General features: G+C 49.1%; 1 protein-coding gene across 1 annotated transcript in view; it reads right to left on the bottom strand.

The window, feature by feature from the left end:
- Positions 1-2,290: 2,290 nt before the first annotated feature.
- LOC118852184 (kielin cysteine rich BMP regulator) overlaps positions 2,291-18,335 on the bottom strand; it is a 29,523-nt gene continuing 13,478 nt past the window's right edge. The window contains exons 18-33 of the mRNA XM_036761858.1: positions 16,124-16,209; positions 15,281-15,371; positions 15,074-15,156; positions 14,552-14,645; positions 13,893-14,066; positions 13,322-13,404; positions 13,094-13,214; positions 12,867-12,946; positions 11,099-11,198; positions 8,368-8,510; positions 7,491-7,663; positions 7,260-7,371; positions 7,013-7,114; positions 6,174-6,338; positions 3,225-3,531; positions 2,291-2,547 (exon numbers count right to left, since the gene is read on the bottom strand). Of these exons, the coding sequence (XP_036617753.1) occupies positions 2,291-2,547; positions 3,225-3,531; positions 6,174-6,338; positions 7,013-7,114; positions 7,260-7,371; positions 7,491-7,663; positions 8,368-8,510; positions 11,099-11,198; positions 12,867-12,946; positions 13,094-13,214; positions 13,322-13,404; positions 13,893-14,066; positions 14,552-14,645; positions 15,074-15,156; positions 15,281-15,371; positions 16,124-16,209 (2,171 nt within the window). The remainder of the gene's footprint in view (positions 2,548-3,224; positions 3,532-6,173; positions 6,339-7,012; positions 7,115-7,259; positions 7,372-7,490; positions 7,664-8,367; positions 8,511-11,098; positions 11,199-12,866; positions 12,947-13,093; positions 13,215-13,321; positions 13,405-13,892; positions 14,067-14,551; positions 14,646-15,073; positions 15,157-15,280; positions 15,372-16,123; positions 16,210-18,335) is intronic.

Below are 18,335 nucleotides of genomic sequence, written 5' to 3'. Positions count from 1 at the left end.
GTAATTCCTTGTCTGTCCTTCAATGGGGAAAGGCAAAGTTAGTTATCTATATAGCTAAGTGATTTCAGGACAGGATGGATATTACATGATAGAATCTTGTGAGTGAACTGCCACAAGCCAGACATGTCATCAGGAGGCTTCCTGATTTACTGTGAGTGAACCTGAGACTGGTCCAGAGTCCCCAGAGATGAATCCCAAATTCTGCTGAGACATCCTATAGACAACATCATGGGCACTGGCCCGGGGGCAATCAGGAATAGCCAAGCCTGGTCTGGAAGAAACTTTAGTATGGAAGAATAACTCGCAAAGTGTAGGGCCACCTAGTCTGGGACTAGATAGATTCATCTTATGCAGATCCTAGTTACCTTATCTTGGGGTATATTTCTAGAATTTGTATTTCTTTTTCCCTTATAAATAAATCCTAGAGGGGGCAGCTAGGTGGTTCAGTGAGTAGAGCACTGGCTCTGGAGTCAGGAGGACCTGAGTTCAAACCCAGCCTCAGACACTTGACACACACTTACTAGCTGTGTGACCTTGGGCAAGTCACTTAACCCCGATTGCCCTGCCAAAAAGCAAAAAAAAAAAAATCCTAGAAAAGTATCTTTTTGTGGTCTGAGGAGTAGAGAGAATAAAGAAAAAGAAGGAGATGGTGGGAGCAGCAGAAGAAAAGGGATGGGAATTAGAAGTCAGAGGGAGCAGACTTAGCAACCAACCTTGTTTGGGAGCCTGGAAGGCCCAGAAAGCCCTCTACTTTGAATTAGGACTCAGGGAATCTTCATTAGGAATACATAAAGGCTGAAGGCAGGGTTCCTTGGCCTACCTCTAAAAGGAGGGCAAGGGTCTCGTGAGCGCTAACGGCAGAGAGAACAGAGAAGGGCTCAGGAGGAATTGTGAAGGATGTCGCTGTCACTAGCCTGGTGACACAAAATCATTGCCACTTGGCCTAACACCTCAGGCAGCATACAGCACAGCCCCCACAATAACACTCTCCCCAGGGCATAGCCATCGGAGTCACACAGTGGTGATACAGGGACTCAGGGGGAGCCAAGGTCACCAGACTCCCCAGAGCCACACCACTCAGCCACAATAAGGTTCCATGGAGCCCTCCCATTGTTCTCCCTGTCGCCTGCAGACTCAATTCTGCAATCCTAGGATGAGGCCTAGCTTAGGGAGGACCTAAGCCCAGAGACCTCAGCTGTTCCTCTCTGCAGAGATCCAGCTAGGAGAAGAGAAGGAAGATGTCTTTGTTAGGGCTACTGGTTATCAAGAGGTTGAGTTGAGCTGAATTAAAATAGCAAGTGTTGCCATTCTGCTTTCACAGTTCAGTCACTCTGACTGAGAACTCTGATTTCTAGTCAAAGACTCATAGGTTCATAGATTTAGAGCTGGAAGGAATCTTTAAGGCTACCTAGCTGAAAACTCCACTTTCACCATTTGGAAACTAGAGACAAGAGGAGTCATATGACTTAACCCAGGCATCCAGTTTGTTTTAGAGGTAGGATCTGAACCCAGGTTTTCTTGACTACAGCTCTAATACTCTCTGAACTGTTCACACTGCCTCTCAGGTCAGTGAGGCCACAGGCTCAGTGTGGGATCCTTGCATTTGTTACACATTCCACCTTTACCCATGCAACAGAGACCTGGGCATCAAGATGCTTCTCCTATTTCAGCTTCAGTATCCCTGTCAGCACCAGGGAGGTCCAGGAGACTAGAATATTCCTCATAGGAAAAGAGCCAAGACATGAGGGAAGGACTAGGGCTGCTCCCAGGTAACATCCTCCTCCTTCAGTATTTCTAGAACCTGGGGTGTCTTCCTTCAGAAAAACGTGGCTACATTGTGTAGGCTGGGAATAGTGGTGGCCTGATGAAGAGAGATGAATGGCAGCAGCAAAGATGGGCCTGGGAAGCATTTAATGTTGCAAACACAGGTTACAATGGGAAGCCTCGCTTTGGGCTCACTTGGGCACTGGCCGCGTAGTCCTTGTCTCCTTGTCCCCCGGCTCCTCCTTTTCAGTTCCTTAGGCCAAGATGAACAGTTCCTGGACTAATTACCAGTACTCTAACAACTCACACATGTGAGTGACGCCATTCCCTGGGCCACTTTAGGGAGGGAGATGGATGGTGAACCTGGCTGGAGCTGGTGTGGAAGGTGATGGGCTATCTGACCATAAGAGACTGGTTCCAGAAGAAAAGTGTCAAGGTGGGGAGTACCTGGAGTTGGGAGCAGAGCCCCCCAATCCCTAGCGAGTCCTAGTCTGGAAGGGGTGTTAGGCCCCCTCTCAGATAACACTCAGGTTTTGCTCTGGGGGTGTCCACCAGGGGTGGGCCTTGGGTCCATGGTAAGCAGGACAGGGGGGCAGGACTCAGGAGAGATACAGTGAGCTTCATGCTCCACCAGCCCTGCTGGGCACCGGCAGCCAGGTACACATGGCCGTATACAGTGGGCTTCTAGTTCACCCAGAGGTACATGTCGGTTGTAGCAGGTCCGGGGACAGGGAGGGCCACATTCATCAAAGATGAAACCTCGGTCCAAGGGGCAGCCCACCGCTGTAGGGAAAGCAGACATTCTCAGTGCCAGGGATCAACCTGGCCCTATCCTTACCTGTCCCCTCCCTGCCCCCATCCAACCTACTCTAAGCAGCTCCTCCTCCAAGCGCATCTAGAAACTCAGTGGAGAAAGGGATCCCCAAAGACCATTCCAGAGGAATCAACACCTGAGTGCCAGCCATGTTAAAATGCCATTGGGAAATACTTAACAAAGTAAAGAAAAATACAATAAAACTTAGATACTAGCACATGATTTTCTAAGTCAATATGAAGCCATAGGGAAACATGTCCAGTTTAGTGGGTTTGTTTCCATTGCAGTTTGACAGCATTGATCTAGTCCAACGCACCTGATCAGGAGTTCCCTCAACAATACACCTGGTTTTACCAGGTCTACCAGCCTTTTACTGAACACTAACTGATGGAACAGTACCAGAGGCAACTCATTCCAAGTTGGGACAACTCTATTTGTTAGGAAGTTTTTTTCCTACACAGAATCTAAATTGACTTCTGCAACTAATATCTGTTAGTTCTGCCCTCTGGAACCAAGCAGAATAAACCTGATCCTCTTTTCACATGATAGCCCTTCAAATAGTAGAAGGCAGCTCTTTTCTCCCTTGCTGCCTCCCCACCACTTTGTCTTCTCCAAGCTAAACACCCCCCTATCCACCCAGTCTTACCGCAAAGTGTTGGACCCCGCCAGATGGGAGTGATGCCTGCCTGGTGGCAGCGGGTGGCATAAGCCTCCAGGGCATCACAGAGGCAGGCATCAGCAGAGGCACCAGTCCCACAGGCACACAGGTCATAGACACAAGCAGCAAAGAAGGGCTCAGGGGGCACAGCCTTGTGGCAGTGCTGGAACGCTGATGACTTCAGCATGGCACAGCGGGTGTTGGCCTCACGACGGGTCCGGTATCCTGCCTCCCGGCATGGATCTACTTCTCGGCCTGGGGCACATGGGTGTCTGAGCCCAGGCCCCTCTGGGATCTAGAAGAAGGAAATACCAAAGGTGACTGTATCCAATGAAAGAGACAACCCTGGAGGGGGGGGGTTGGAACTGTTTTTGTATCCCTAATGCCTAGCACAGTAGGGATACTGCGGCACATAATAGATTCTTAATAAATGTTTGTTGAACTGAATATCAAAAAGGACATAATATCTGTAACATTTACACACTATATTTGTATTTCAAGGTTCTTTTGCACTCTGTCTTCCAAACATTGCTTTGTGACAGGTAGATGTGTATAATTATCCCCATTTTACAGTTAGGGAAACTGAGACTCCGGTTAAGTGACTTACTTCTCCAGTTCATTGTCCTCCAACCTACCAGTTGTGGGGGTCCTTTAGTGCTATGTCCCCAGCCCCATTCTCTCTCTCTCCAATTTTTCCCTTAGTGATCTCATCCATTCACACGTGGCCTTGCTGCAGATTCTATAGATCCAACCACCAAATTCTCCTTGAGTTCCAGCCTCATATCTTCCACTGCCTGCTCAGTGTCTCCACATGGATATCCTACTGACATCTCAAATGCAGAGTTTCCAAAATGCAACTTATCTAACCCTCCCAACTTATTTAAAGTAATACCATCCAGTCTCCCAGGCTTGAAGCCTCAGTCACCTTGGACTTCTCCCTCTCCCTCGCCCAACTTTCACCCCCCTCCTACCCCCATCTACTACATTTTGACGATTCTACTTTCACAATCCCTCTCCTATCTGTGCCTTCCTCTCTATACACACTGGCCATCACCTGATAGGCTTTTGATGGATCTCCTCGCCTCCAGACTCCATTGTCCAAACTAGACTGATACGCAGGACTGCATTAGCTTTGTCATTCCGCTGTTGAAAAACCTTCCCTAGTGTCTACAGAATAAAATACAAACCCTCCAGCCTGCAATTTGAGGGGCTGCATAGTCTTGTTCCGATCTACTTTTCCAGCCTTGTTTCACATTACTATCTTCTACATTATTTAAATTCCAGCCAAATTGGACTATTCGCTCATTCCCTTATCTCGCCCTCTCTGGACACCATGCAGTCACAAAGTCACCCCCTATCTCTGGAATGGTTTCCCATTTCATTTCTGCCTGTTGAAACCCTCTTTCTAGGCCTCCAAGGCTCAATTCAGGGGCCACTTGTAAAGCCCCCTCAGATCTCTTCAGCTGAATGTGATCTTTGCCCCTTCAAATTTTCATAGAGCATTGGTCTGGACTTCACCTCAACCCCCTCACAGTCTACGATGTATCGTAACTTATTTATGTGCACATTGTGTCTAGCCTGTTAGATTATAAACTCCCTGAGGGCAGGGGCTTGGTTCTTCATTTTTGTATTCCCAGTGTCTAGGGATCTTTATTTCTCTTTGGATTTGTATTCCCAGTGCTTAGGACAGCGCCTGGGACATAATCAATGCTCAATAAATGGTTGGTGACTTGTTGATGGGTACAATGCCCAGCACATAGTAGGTGATTATCATTTAGTTACCTTACAGCAGTCCAAGGTTTTTTCTTTCAGGCTGCCTTGGCCTATCCCCAGGACTATTGCATAATAACAATAGCCTTCACAGTGCAAAATGCTTTACAAACAACTTATGTCATTGTCACAATAACCCTGGCAAGTAAGTGGTGTTATTATCTTCATTTTACAGAGAAGGAAACTGAGGCAAACAAGTTAAATGACTTGCCCAGGTTCATAGAGTTAGTAAGTTTCTGAGGCCACATTTGAACTCGGATCTTCCTGACTCCAGGTCCAAATGCAGAGGAAAACTCCAGAGACTTTACACCGAAGAAAAAGAGTCAATGGCCCGTTCACTGCACCCTGCTCAATCTGAGCTACACAGCCATCTACTCCTTCTCTCTCCCCTTTATCCTCCCAGAGGCTTTGCCTGGCCTTGTCTGCATCCTGGGTCACCACTCATTTCTACAACCTTTTAATGTTCCAAGTTCTTTCCTCACCACAACTCTGTTCAAGGATCATTACTCCATTTTACAAATGAGGAAATGGAAGCCCAGGAAGTTTAAGTGATTTGCCCGTGGCCAAAGTAAGTGTTAGAGATGAGATCTGAGCTCAAATTTGACAAGGCCAGTGCTCTTTAAATATGTGTGTGTGTGTGTGTGTGTGTGTGTGTATACACACACATATACATATATGCATATGTACACATATGTATCTATGTATATACATGTATGTATATGCGTATATGTATGTATGTCTCTCTCTATATATGCATATATACGTATTTTAAAGTTACTTTTCATTAGCATGATGTACTGGAGAGAGAATCAGGAAGACTATTTTCAAGGCTAGCCTTTAACTTGACTGTTTGTGTGACCTTAATCTCTTGGTGCCCTCAGCTATCAACTGAAACCTGAGGTTTCTCACCAGGAGCCCCATATAGTGATAAAGTCACAGGTCAGTTATTGACACATTTACTGCGGACACTCCAGATGCTTCCCAGTTACCCCTGCAAAGACCTAAAAAAGCGGCAGCACGAGGGATGAGTGCTTTCACTTTGCCAGCACAGGACTAGCATTGCCGGTATTCGGAAGGAGTTTTGTTGCTTCTGACTCTACCCGACGCTCTTGCCATCAGAGCTGCGGGGCTCCCCCACCCCCGCCCCCAGCATCCAGGCTGTCCCACCTGCCAGCTGTTGCCAAAGGCCGCCTCTGAGGGCAGGAGCAGCCCGGAGGGGCCCTGCAGCTCATCCTGTGTGAAGCCGTTGAAATTCCCACAGAGCCCACAGGTCCGGCCACGGTATGAGCCCGGCAAGGTGACCTCCACCTGGGACTGCCCGTTCCACAGCACCTGCGGGGAGAGGGGAGGGAGGAGAAGGGGTTCCACAATGGCCACGGGCCACGGCCAGTAGGGAGAGCCCTGGGACCCGGAGAGGAAGCACTCCAGGGGTATCTTATTAACGCCATCAAACAGTAATCTTATTAATATTAGCATGAAAGGCCAACGGCCATAGGGAAGAGCAACGTGCAAATTCCTACACCAGGGATAAGTTCGTGTTATTTAAGCTTCTATTCCAAAGAAGAAGCGTGTCTCAAGTCATGAGTATGATGCCATCAGCTAAAAGAAATAGTCCCTGAATCTGGCTCCTAGCTGGGAAATGCATTCAAACATGTTTTCTGCATATTTCTAGAAATTTAAACACGTTTTCACCTACTCTGATACTTAGGGCGTAGGAAAGAGTTTTACGTATAGATTCAGAGCTGGAAGAAACTTCTGAGGCCATCTAGTCCAACCCATTCATTTTACAGGTGAGGAAACTGAGGCAGAGAGGCAGGGGCCTTGGTTACACAACTTAGGGAAGTATGTTGGTGGGTAGTGGTGAAAGGGATAAATCCGGTATCTTAGAACTAAACGCCTGCCTTCTCCGAGGCTACCGCGCCCCCCTCCCCACTCCCGGTCCCAAGCAACACCACCCCTCCAGGTTCGGTCCCTCCTTGACCTAGTCGCGTGTCCCTCCTCCCAACCTTAAGCCCCAGCTGGGCATGCAGTAACACGGTGCCTCCTCTCAACTCCACGTAGAGTAGGGGCTCCTTCAGGAAGGGCAGGGATACAGGGTGTCCATCCACCTGGGGTTAAGAAGGCCAATCGTCACAGCGAGCGTGGGTGCCTGTGCAATGTTCACTTCCCTCCCTCCTCTGCCCTTTCCCACCGGCGTCCACTCTGGGCTGGACTTCGGGAGCTCCTGCCCCCTGACCGAGCCCCGCCCCTCACCGTGACCACTCTGTCCTGCAGAAGCCTAATGACGGCGTCTCCAAGCAGCACGGTCACCTCCTTGGTCCAGGCCACACCCCTCCGGCCCCGGTCATCATTGGTCACATGGATGCTGTAGGTACAAGGGCTTGGTTCTAAGGCGGCCCGGGGACTGAGTCTGGCCCCATGGATGGAGAAGGGAACTCTGACCCGGGGCGTGCGAGGCGGGGTAGGAATTAACCGGGGGCCCACCTGAAGTCTCCCCCGTGGCAGTCTTTGGCCAGCACGTAGCTGCAGGCGCCCTGGAAGTGCAGCAGGCGGCCGTCGAAGGTGCGGTAGTGTGGGTCCCCGAAGGCCAGGCAGGAAGCCGGACGAGGGAGGCAGCGAGGGCAACAGCTCCCGGGATCCAGGACAGGGGCTTCCTCCTAGGTCAACCCAAAAAGATCATGCATCTAAAACCATAGCACTGGGGACCTGAAAGGAATCATAGACAGCGTCTGGCCCCCTGCCCTGACTGAACATGGTCAGGGGAGCCGGGACTAGAACCCCACCTCTTGGCCCAGAGCAAGGAAACGCTTTATAGAAGGCACTGTCCCCTCCCATGGCACACAAGCTGGTACCTTCAGAGCTCTGTCTCTGGGCCCACAGCCCTTCTTTACGACAGGACTTGTCAACCTAGAATTTTTCCAAGAGGCTCCCAGAACTTCTAAAAACCTCCTGACTCCCAGCCGGTTATTTGTCTAGCTAGGGAGGAGTGGTTTTGGTGGTCAATGTGGATTTTGAGAACCTCATTCCCTTCGATGTCCCAGGCACCTTCAAAGAGCAAGTACATACCCTCCCTCTCTGTTTAGCCAGATCCACGTGGTATATATCGCATGGCAAAACCCCCAGCGCCTAGGGCCTTTCCCATAGAAAGCCTCCTAGGAGGGGAGTGTTTATCTGGGCAAGTACTTTTCCTCTCCTTAGCCTGGGGCAGGGGTGGGGAACCTCCTCCTGGAAGCCACAAGTGGCCCTCTAGGTCCTCAAGTGTGGCCCTTTGACTGAATCTAAACTTCACAGTATGTTCTGGTTCTCTAGGCAGCAGGTTCCCCACCCCTGCTCCAGGCCTTGGAGATTCCTGGGCACTTACAGGGTCACAGGTAACCAGAGAACAGTGCTGACTATGGCATTGCAGGGTGCCTGCCACACAGGAGCAGCTGGTGCATTCATCCACCACCCAGTGCTCACCTGAGGGCACCACATGGCCCTTATAGGAGCAGGAAGGGCTGGGGGCTGGGGAGACACAAAGGAAAAAAGGAAAGAAACATTAAAGATATAAATTATCCTCCGATTACTGCTTTTGCTGTATCCCATAGGTTTTGACATGTTGTCTCATTATTGTTATTCTCTTTAATCAATTTATTGACTTTCTGTGATTTGTTCTTTAATCTACTCATTCTTTAAGTTGTTTAATCGCCAATTAATTTTTAATCTGTGTTTCCAATTAATTTAATCTGAATATAATTTTTATTGCATTGTGATCTGAAAAGGATACTTTTGATATTTCTGCTCTTCTGCTTTTAACTATAAAAATTTTATTTCCTAATATATGGTCAACCTTTGTAAAAGTACCATGAACTGCTGAGGAAAAGGTGTATTCCTTTCTATTCCCATTCAGTTGTCTCCAGATATCTATCATATAAACAAGCATCTATGAGCCACCTACTATCTCACAACCCTGGGAGGCAGGCGCTATTATTATCTTCATTTTATAGTTGAGAAAACTGAGGAAAACAATAATTAAGTGACCGGCATAGTCCGTGTTAGTGATTAAGGCTAGATTTTAATTCAGAAATTCTTGACTCCAGGCCCAAGCCCGTACACTGCCTAGCCACCTCTGAAGGGATTAGGGGAAGAGAGGGGTGGTCCACATCCTCACCATACATGCATCCATAGTCCTGACCACCTGGTTACATCCCTCACCCAGGACAGGACTACAGGTGAGATGCACATGCACCTTCCCCAGTGACACACTTTGACATTGATCATAACAACTGCCCAGTGTCCAACTATCAGAGCAGACCAGAACTGGGCATTCCCCCATGTGACACTCTATATGCCCCAGCTTGGGACAGATAATAAGATTTTGAGTTAGAAAGAACTTTAGGGAATTAATCCAAGTGCCCACATTTAACCGAGAGGTAAAGTGATTTGCTTAACATCACGCAATTTTTAAGGAGTAGAGGCAGCATTTAAACCCAAGTCCTCTGGACACCAATTGGGCACTGTCCTGTGATGCCGCCTGTGAAGTTGAAGGTGGCCTGCCATCCTAGGGAAAGTGGTTAATATTCACTTTTTGCTGTCCTCTACTTGCTCTAACCCACTAAGGGGGCAAAAAGAAGCCTTTCCCTCTGCTACTTTCTGGCCCTTCCCAGATGCCTCTGCAGGACCATGTTCCCTGATTACCTGGGTGGCTTCTTCTCTCCCCATCCCCTTTAAGAGCAGCCTCCCACCTAGCTGCCTTTCCTCCAGTCCCTTCATTTGTGGCCCTGGCTCACATGGCGGGTACATGCGAGAGAAGCATTGCTGCTGTCCTTCCAGCTTTCTCTATCACACACTCTATGGATGAAGAAATGCACAGTTCAAATCCAGCCTCACACATTTACTAGATGTATGACCCTGGGCAAGTCACTTAACCCTGTTGACCTCAGTTTCCTCATCTGTTGTTGTTCGTCCTTCATTCTCACTCAAATCCTCATCTGTAAAATGACCTGGAGAAGGAAAAGGCAAATCACTCTAGTATCCTTGCCAAGAAAACCCCAAAATGGGGTCACAAAGAGCCAGATGGGACTGAAATGACTGAACAGCAGCAACGTGGATGAAGAGACGAGGTCGGGAGGTGAATCGTGGGTTCAGGGTTCTCACATCCTTACTTCATCCTAGGCCCTCAAAGAGATCCTTCAAGATAACGCTGACTCTGACCCTCCTCAACTTCTGCGCCCCCCCATTCCACCCCCATATGTCACTCCCTCTTCAGCACCAGCCTGGCGTGGTGGGAAGTTTATGGGACTTGGAGTCAAAAAGACCTGGGTTTGAGTCCGAGCTGTCCCACTCACTGCTTTTGTGAACTTGGGTAAATCACTTTACCTCTGAATTTCAGTTTCCTCATCTGTAAAACAGGGATATAACGCAGGCCGCATCTGCCTAATTAATAATAGCTAACGTTTATTTTTGTGAGGAAAACTCTTTTTAAACCTAAAAACACTATAAAAATACTCGTTATTGTCATTAACCCAGAGATTCTGATCATCAAACCTGAGGTCAGATCAGCTTAGAGGATTTCGTCCTTGGGGTCTGGAGGCATAAAATCCTTACTTTAGAGCTGGAAGGGACCTAGGATCAACTCTCTCATTTGACAGATAAAGATCGTGAGGCCCAGAAGCAGCTAAGGGATTTGTCCAAGAGCATAAACGTTTTACAGCACTTAGTACGGTGCTTGGTATATAGTATATAGTAGGTGCTTAATAAATGTTCGTTGGCTGACTGACTACATGACTGAGCTGGGCGTCACACTAAGGCCCTCTAACTTTAAATCTAACGTTCTTTCTTCTGAACTCTTCATACAAGCAAGGGTGGGACAGCATGGGAGAGTTAAGAGTTTTGAGCTTCCACAGACACACATCAAGGCACCCAGCCCCAGGCCAAGCTCCTGAAACTCTGACCAAATGCCAGGGGGTGAGATTTCCCCCTCTGTCTTCTCCACTGTATGAAGGAGGAGGAGGCCTCAACTCTTATTCCTGCCCATAGGCTCTGTGGCCTACTCACCTATCCTGCCAAGGGGCCAGCAGCTGAGCAGCTTGAGAGAGAAGCTGGTTACTCACCACGACAAGAAGGGCAGCAGGATCCCGGGACAGTGTGTTGCTCGGCAGGAGGGCAGCTGAGCGGGGGGCAGGTGCGGCGAACACAGAGCCAAGTCAGGTCCTAGGTGGAATGAGCCATGGAGAGCGGAAGTTGAGATTGGGGCCGAGGGGTAGTGGGGAAAGGAGCCAATTTAGAAGGGACTTGTTGATGAGTCAGTAGATATTTGTCAAGCACCTACTAGGTGCCAAATGTTGTACAAAATGATTGGGGATATACAAAAAGAAGCAAAAGAGAGTCCCTGCCCTCAAGGAGCTCACAATCTAATGGAGGAGACAACAAACAAGCACATATGTACAAGCAAGCTATATTCAGGATAAATAGGAGATAATTAACAGAGGGAGAGCACTAGAATTAAGCAGGATTGGGAAAGGTTTCCTGTAGAAGATAGGCTTTTAGCTGGGACTTAAATGAAGCCAGAGGAGTCAGTAGCTAGAGTTGCAGAGAGAGAGCTTTCCAGGCTCCCATCTGGCCGCCTTTCCTCCAGTCCCTTCCTTTGTGGCCCTAGCTCACAGGGCAGGTACATGCGAGAGAAGCATTGTGCTGTCCCTCCAGCTTTCTCCATCTGCCACTTGAAGGACTTCTGCCTCAATCACACACTCTACGGGTGAAGAAATGGGCAGCTAGGTAGCGCAGTGGATAGCGCACTGGGCTTGGGATCAGGAGGTCTCATCTTCATGAGTTCAAATCCAGCCTCACACATTGACTCCCACTTCCAGGTGGGAGGTAGCCAAAGAAAAGAGATGAGTGTCTTGTTCCTGGAATCATAATAACAGCTAACATTTATACAGAGCTTACTATGGGCCGGGCACTGCGGCAAGCACTTCACAAGTATTATTTCATTTGAACCTGAGGAGTGCTATTATTCTATTATGATATAATAGAATATAATAATAATATGCTATTATTATTCTCATCTTAATAATATAGAAACTGAGATAGAGAGAGGTTAAGTGACTTGCCCAGGGCCACACAACTCTTAAATATCTGAGGCTAGATTTGAACTCAGATCTTTCTGACTCCAGGCCTGGGGCTCTATCCACATACACCTGGCTGTCCCCTAGCTGGCCAGGAGGCCAGTGTCACTAGATCAATGAGTACATGGAGAGGGTTAGGGTGTAACAAACACTAGAAAGGTAAGGATGGGCTGGTTAGGAAGGGCTTTGAATGCCAAACAGAAGCTTTTGAATTTGATCCTGGAGGTGATGGGGAGTTTATTGGGAGCCCTGTGCTTTAGGAAAATCCCTTCGGTGGCTGAATGAAGGATGGACTGGAGCAGGGAGCGACTTGAGGCAGGCAGACCCACTAGCAGGCTACTGCAGCAACCAAAGGGAGGTGGTGAGGGCTTGTACCAAGATGGCGGCAGTGTCCAAGGAGAGAAGGGGACGTGGAGAGCGCAGGAGACTTAGCAACATCTCTATGAGTGGAGGAACAAGTAGAGTTCTCCAAGGATCACAGCGGGAAGCGACCTGAGAGGCCTTCCGGTCCAATGCTCCACCCCCCAGTGAAGATGAAGAGCCCAAGGCCCCCAGGGGTTACGTAACTGCTCAAGGTTACACGAGTAGTGAGTAGCCAAGACTGGATTCCAAATCCAGTGCTTCTATTCTTCAGCCTATCAGGTTCCAGAAGACAGGAATATAGGAGGAGGGAAGCTATGCTCTTGGGGCTGCTGGGCAGGAGAAGAGCCCCTTTCACTCTCAAGCTCTGAGAGCATTGGAGCTTGGACCTCACCTGACATTGACAGGTGTAACAGGGGTCTGGTGGGGTCAGCTCCCTACCCCGCAGGCCAGCAGTACAGTTACTCAGGGCTTCTGCAGAGACAGACACAGAGAGGTTAGGGCTGGGGCCGAGCCCCCTGACCCTGAACTAGCAGGAAACAGCGGCTCCCAACGTGTCATGGCCAACATTCCCCTCCTCCCTTTTCCTTGGCCTCCCCCTTCCCAGCCTGAGGGACTCACGGGCACATGTTGGACAGCAATTCTGGGGACCAGGGGGCAGGAGCTGACTGGGAGGGCAGCCCACCAAGCTGGGGCAGTGTCTCCGGTAACAGCGTAGGTGTGGAGTGCCTCGTGGTGATAACTAGAAGGAAATGGGGTGGCATAGGGACATTTACACGTGTGTCAGTCTCCTGGTGTGTTGAACTACATGTATCCCACCCCATGTGGCCCAGTCAGGTGCTTCCCTACCTCACAGATGCAGACCTCGCAGGGGTCACTGGCTGGCTGGAAACTCTCCCCAGGTCTATATGTCTGGCCTTCATGTACACAATCTGGGATAGAGGAAAGGTCAACAGCATCTACCTCTCCCAGGGCACTGCCTGAGAAGGACTCCCTTCTTTATTCTTCTCCCAACACAGCTGAGAAGCTGGGGACAAAGGGGAAACTGAGGCACAGAATCTGAGACAAGCTACTACAGAGTAGAAATTGAGTGAAGCTCCTGGTTACAACAAAGGCAGGAGTCCTGAATTATTGGTGTTTGTTGTTTGTCAGTCATTCTCAAGGAGGACCAATGAGGGTGATATTTGGACTTTTGAGTGAATTGGGTTTAAGTGAGGCAGAGCTGTGCAAAGTCATCAGCCTCACTCACTCCTCCAGAGTCATCGGAGTCCAGTGGCATGACAGGAGTCAAGAGGACGAGCGCTGACCCTAGGAGTTCTGGACCTCAGCCTTTGAAATCTTGCCGGCCTAGCCCCGTCCCTGCCACTACCCTCACGAAACCCTGCTACACCATTTTCTCCTAGCCCCGACTCTCAAGTACCGTCACAGAGTGGGCAGCAGTCTGTAGACCCCTGTTGGGGATGGGCACAGGAGCTGACACAGAGGATGTGGGCACAGGTAATGATGCCCTGGTGACACATGCAGGAGGAGCAGGGAGCGTCCAGAGGGGTCCAGCTGCTTCCCTCGGGGTGTTCCCCTTCTGGGGACAGACATCCTGCAGGAAAATGTGAGGGGATGGGCAGTCTGAGGGCCTGACCTCAATTTGGCTCCTTCCATCTCTTGATTGGCACAGGGTTCAAGGAAGGAAAGGGAGGTGAGACTGAGATCTTCCTGGTTAGGTAGGCGGTTGGGAGGAAATCTGCTGTGAGGCAAAATTCACCCAGAAGGGGTCTTGAAAGTGAAAAAACTGCCCAGACTAAGGGAGGCCCTGGAGGGGGCCTGAGGGGAAAGAAGGGGGCTGAGGATCAAAGACTCATCTCATTGAAGAGCAGAAACTCATCTAAGCCCAGCCTCCTCCTGAAAAAGCAAATCCACCTTCTGCTCAAAGACCTCTTCAAGCAGAGGGAGGAAGCCAGCCACCCATTCCCACTTTCAGTTCAATCTAATTGTTAGGGAGTTTGGGCAATTGGAAAATCAAGGGTTTTAGGAGCAGGAAGCAAGGAGAAACTAAGGTACGGGGAAGTGGGAAGGAATTGGTACCTCTACAGCGGGGGCAGCAGGTCCCAGCCTCTGTTACTTGGAGGACACAGGGTAGTGAAGGGCATTGCACCCTCTCACAGTACACATTCCCAGCCTAAGGAAGATGAGACATCAGGAATAAGAGCATAGGGCTTGTTGAGGGTCCTTCTGTCTAATTCTTCAAATAGAGCCATACCAGCTCCTTAGGAGAGCTGTGATTAGGGAGGGGCACATTTTCTCCTTGCTGTGGACCAAAGACCACTATCAAGCTCCTCTGTCTTCTTGTGCCCCCAGAGGGGTTGCAAAGGAAGGTGGGGTCTGGGAAAAGAGGAGATAATAGGATCATGGGCCAACAGAAGGTGGGGAAGGTGGTCACTTCTCCCTCCATGACTATACCCATAGCTGGACTTTCCTTCTTGGGGACTGCCTTTGGGGACTGTCTCCCCCATCCCAGCCCTGCCACACTCAACTGAATTTGTCCCAGATATTGGGATTCCTAATCATAGCTTGATTCCTCACTCCCCAAACCAAAGCTCAGGATACCTGACAATAACAGTGCTCACAGCTGCCCATCGGACCTTCAAACTTTTCTCCATCCTGGTGTTCCTGGCCCTCAAAGCTGCAGCCTGTGGGGCAGAAATAAGCTAGGTTGAAAGCTGGCCCGGCCTTCAACCTTACCCTCTTACCTCTGTCTCCAGCAGGAAAGGGAGTGAGTGACTATGTGTCTGGGTGGGGGTGAGAAGAGCTCACTTCGGCAGCTGGGGCAGGAACAGAGCCCTGGGGTGGGGTGAGAGCAGAGAGCTGGTGGGCATGGCTTCTTTAGGCACTGCACAGAGCCTGCCTGGGGGAGAAAGAACAGGGCCCAGTTCTTTAACTTCAAGCTCACCCACTCACCATCTTCTCAAGCTTCCCACCTTAGAGAAACCCTTCTCCTCCACAGGGCAAGCCCCACATCACATCTTGGAACCTTTTGGCTCCTCAATCTTCTCCCCTCAGCCACCAGACCTAGGTTCTAATCAGCCAGTAAACAAGCATTTGTTATGTGCCAGGCACTAGGCTAAGTGCTAGGGATCCTTATGGGCAGCTAGGTAGCACAGCATTAGAATCAGGAAGACTCATCTTCCTGAGTTCAAATCCAGCCTCAGACACTTACTAGCTGTGTGATCCAGGCAAGTCCCTTAATGCTATTTATCTCAGTTTCCTCATCTGTAAAATGAGCTAGAGGAGGAAACGGCAAATTGCTCCAGTATTTTTGCCAAGAAAACCCAAAATCAGGTCACAGAGTCAGATGGAACTGAAATGACTGAACAACAACAAAGAGATTCTAAGAAAGGCAAGATCATCCCCTTTCCTTATGGAGCTTACCATCTAATGGGTGAGACAGTGTATAAATCCTGTCTCTTTCTCACTGGGTATCCCCAGGCAGGTACCAGCTCTCCCTGTGTCTCAGCGGACACCCCTCCCCTCTCCTTGCTCTGAGATCTTCAAGCCATAAGATCCCACCACTATTCAAAAAAGTCTGCGTGGAAAGGAAAGTGAGACAACCAACTTGTCCCAAGGGAAGGGTGGCCCCTTAAGCCTAGTGGTACTTACTTGGCAGGTACAGTAGGAGCAGGCAGAGTCAGTGGGGTCTGGGAAGGTTTCTCCTAGGGCAGCCGTGACCCCATTATAGAAACAACCTAGAGGATAAGGAGTAAAAAACAGTGATAGAGAAACCAAAGACAATGAATCAACTGGTATTCTTGGAGTCTCACTATGTGTTCATCTCTACAGAAATTTAAGGCATGGTCTTGGCATGCAGAAAATTTGCCATCTCGTTGGAGGAGTCAAAAATACACGTGAGGGGCAGGTAGGTGGCACAGTGAGTAGAGCACCAGCCCTGGAATCAGGAGGACCTGAGTTCAAATCCGGCCTCAGACACTTGGCACACTTACTAGCTGTGTGACCTTGGGCAAGTCACTTAACCCCAATTGCCCTGCCTTCCCCCCTGTAAAAAAAATACACATGAAAACACAGATTCAAATCCTTAAGGCCGGGTATAGATGGAAAGGGGGAGATCAGTGTGGGTTGAAATGAGAGAAGACAATGGAAGGGATGGAAGTTGAGATGGGCCTTGAAGGATGGGGAGGAATCATATAGGCATAGTGGAAATGAAGGACATTCCAAGGAACTATAGGAAGCTGAAATCAGTGTAAATAGAATTACAGAATGGTGGGTAAATAATATTGTGGGATTAACACCCTCCCTACCCCTATTCTTCAGTCATTCAATTCAATCTGACACATATTGATAAAGCACCTATTAAGTGATGGGGGCAACTAGGTGTTGAATTAGATAAAGCACTGGACTCAGAATCAGGAAGTTCAAATCTGGCCTCAGACACTTACTAGCCCTGTGATTCTGGGCAAGTCACTTAACGATGTTTGCCTCAGTTTTCTCATCTATAAAATGAGCTGGAGAAGGAATGGTGAACCCCTCTAGTATCTTTGCCAAGAAAACCCCAAATGGGGTCAGGAAGAGTCAGACTGAAAAATGGCTCAACAGCAACAAATTAAGTGATGGGGATATAGACAAAAATGAAAGTCCCTCCCTTTAAGGACTTTACATTCTCCTTGGAAGACATAACTCCTACCTACAAAAGCAAACAGAAAAGGGATACAAAGGTTTGCCAAAGAAATTTCCAGAAGTAGCAAGGACTAACTGAGAGGATGAAGAAAATCCTCGAAGATGCTGGAGATACCAAGAAAGGCTGCCTTCAACGAACTCCCATTCTAACAGGGAGAAAATACACAAACAGCTATGTCTATGCAAGAAATATGCTGGATATATTAGAGGGGATAAATTCGAAGGGGGGGCGGAGCTAGATATTTCCCAAGACATGAGAGCTAGATGTCCTGTAGACATCACAAACTCAACGTCCCCAAAGTAGAACGAGTTATCTGTCCCTTCAAAAGCCTCTCCTTTTCTTTAACTGTCAAGGGCACTGCCATCCTCCCAGTGGCCCAGGCCACACAGCCTCAGTGCCATCCTCCACTCCTGCCTCTCCCTCACCCCCACCCCCATCCAATCTGTGGCCTGACCTGTCAATTCTACCTTTGCATCATCTCTCATATATGCCCCTTCTCTCCTTCCTCTGACACTACTGCAGCCCTCATCTCCTTCTGCCTGGATTGCTGCATTCGCTTGCTGGTTGTTCTCCACCCCTGTCTTCCCACCCCCCCACCCCCCCCCCCCCCCACCCCCGCCTCGAACCTCTCCCTACTCTAGGCCATTCTCCACTAAGCTGTCAAAGTGATCTTAAAATGCAGGGCTGACCTTGTCAACCTCCCTGTCTCGGCCTCCTATTCAATAATCTCCAATGGCACCCTTATTACCTGAAGGATCAAATACAAAATTTTGTTTGGCTTTTAAAGGCTTTCAAAACCTCACCCCATCCTACTTTTCCAGTCTTCTTACACTTTGATCCTTTCCAGGTACTCTGTGACCCGTGATACTGACCGTCTTGCTGCTCCCCATATCATCATGATCCATCTCCAGACTTGGTGACTTTTCATAGAACACTCTCCCTCCTCACCTCCCCCTCCTGGCCTCTCTGGCTTCCTTCAAGACTCAGCTGGAATCCTATCTTATGCAAGAGGCCCCTTCTCTGGTCCCCTTTAATGCTGGTGACTTGCCTCTGTGATCATCTCTAATTTATCCAGTAGATATTCAGGCAGAATGGAAGCTCTTTGAAGGCAAAGCCTTCTTTGTCTTTCTTTGCCTCTCTTTGTCTTTCCAGCACTTAGCACAACGCTTGGCACATGAT

The sequence above is a fragment of the Trichosurus vulpecula genome, chromosome 5 (genome assembly GCF_011100635.1).
Source record: "Trichosurus vulpecula isolate mTriVul1 chromosome 5, mTriVul1.pri, whole genome shotgun sequence".
In the NCBI taxonomy this organism is placed as follows: domain Eukaryota; kingdom Metazoa; phylum Chordata; class Mammalia; order Diprotodontia; family Phalangeridae; genus Trichosurus; species Trichosurus vulpecula.
The sequence above is the reverse complement of the archived record's forward strand: the minus strand, read 5'-3'. Positions and strand labels throughout refer to the sequence as shown.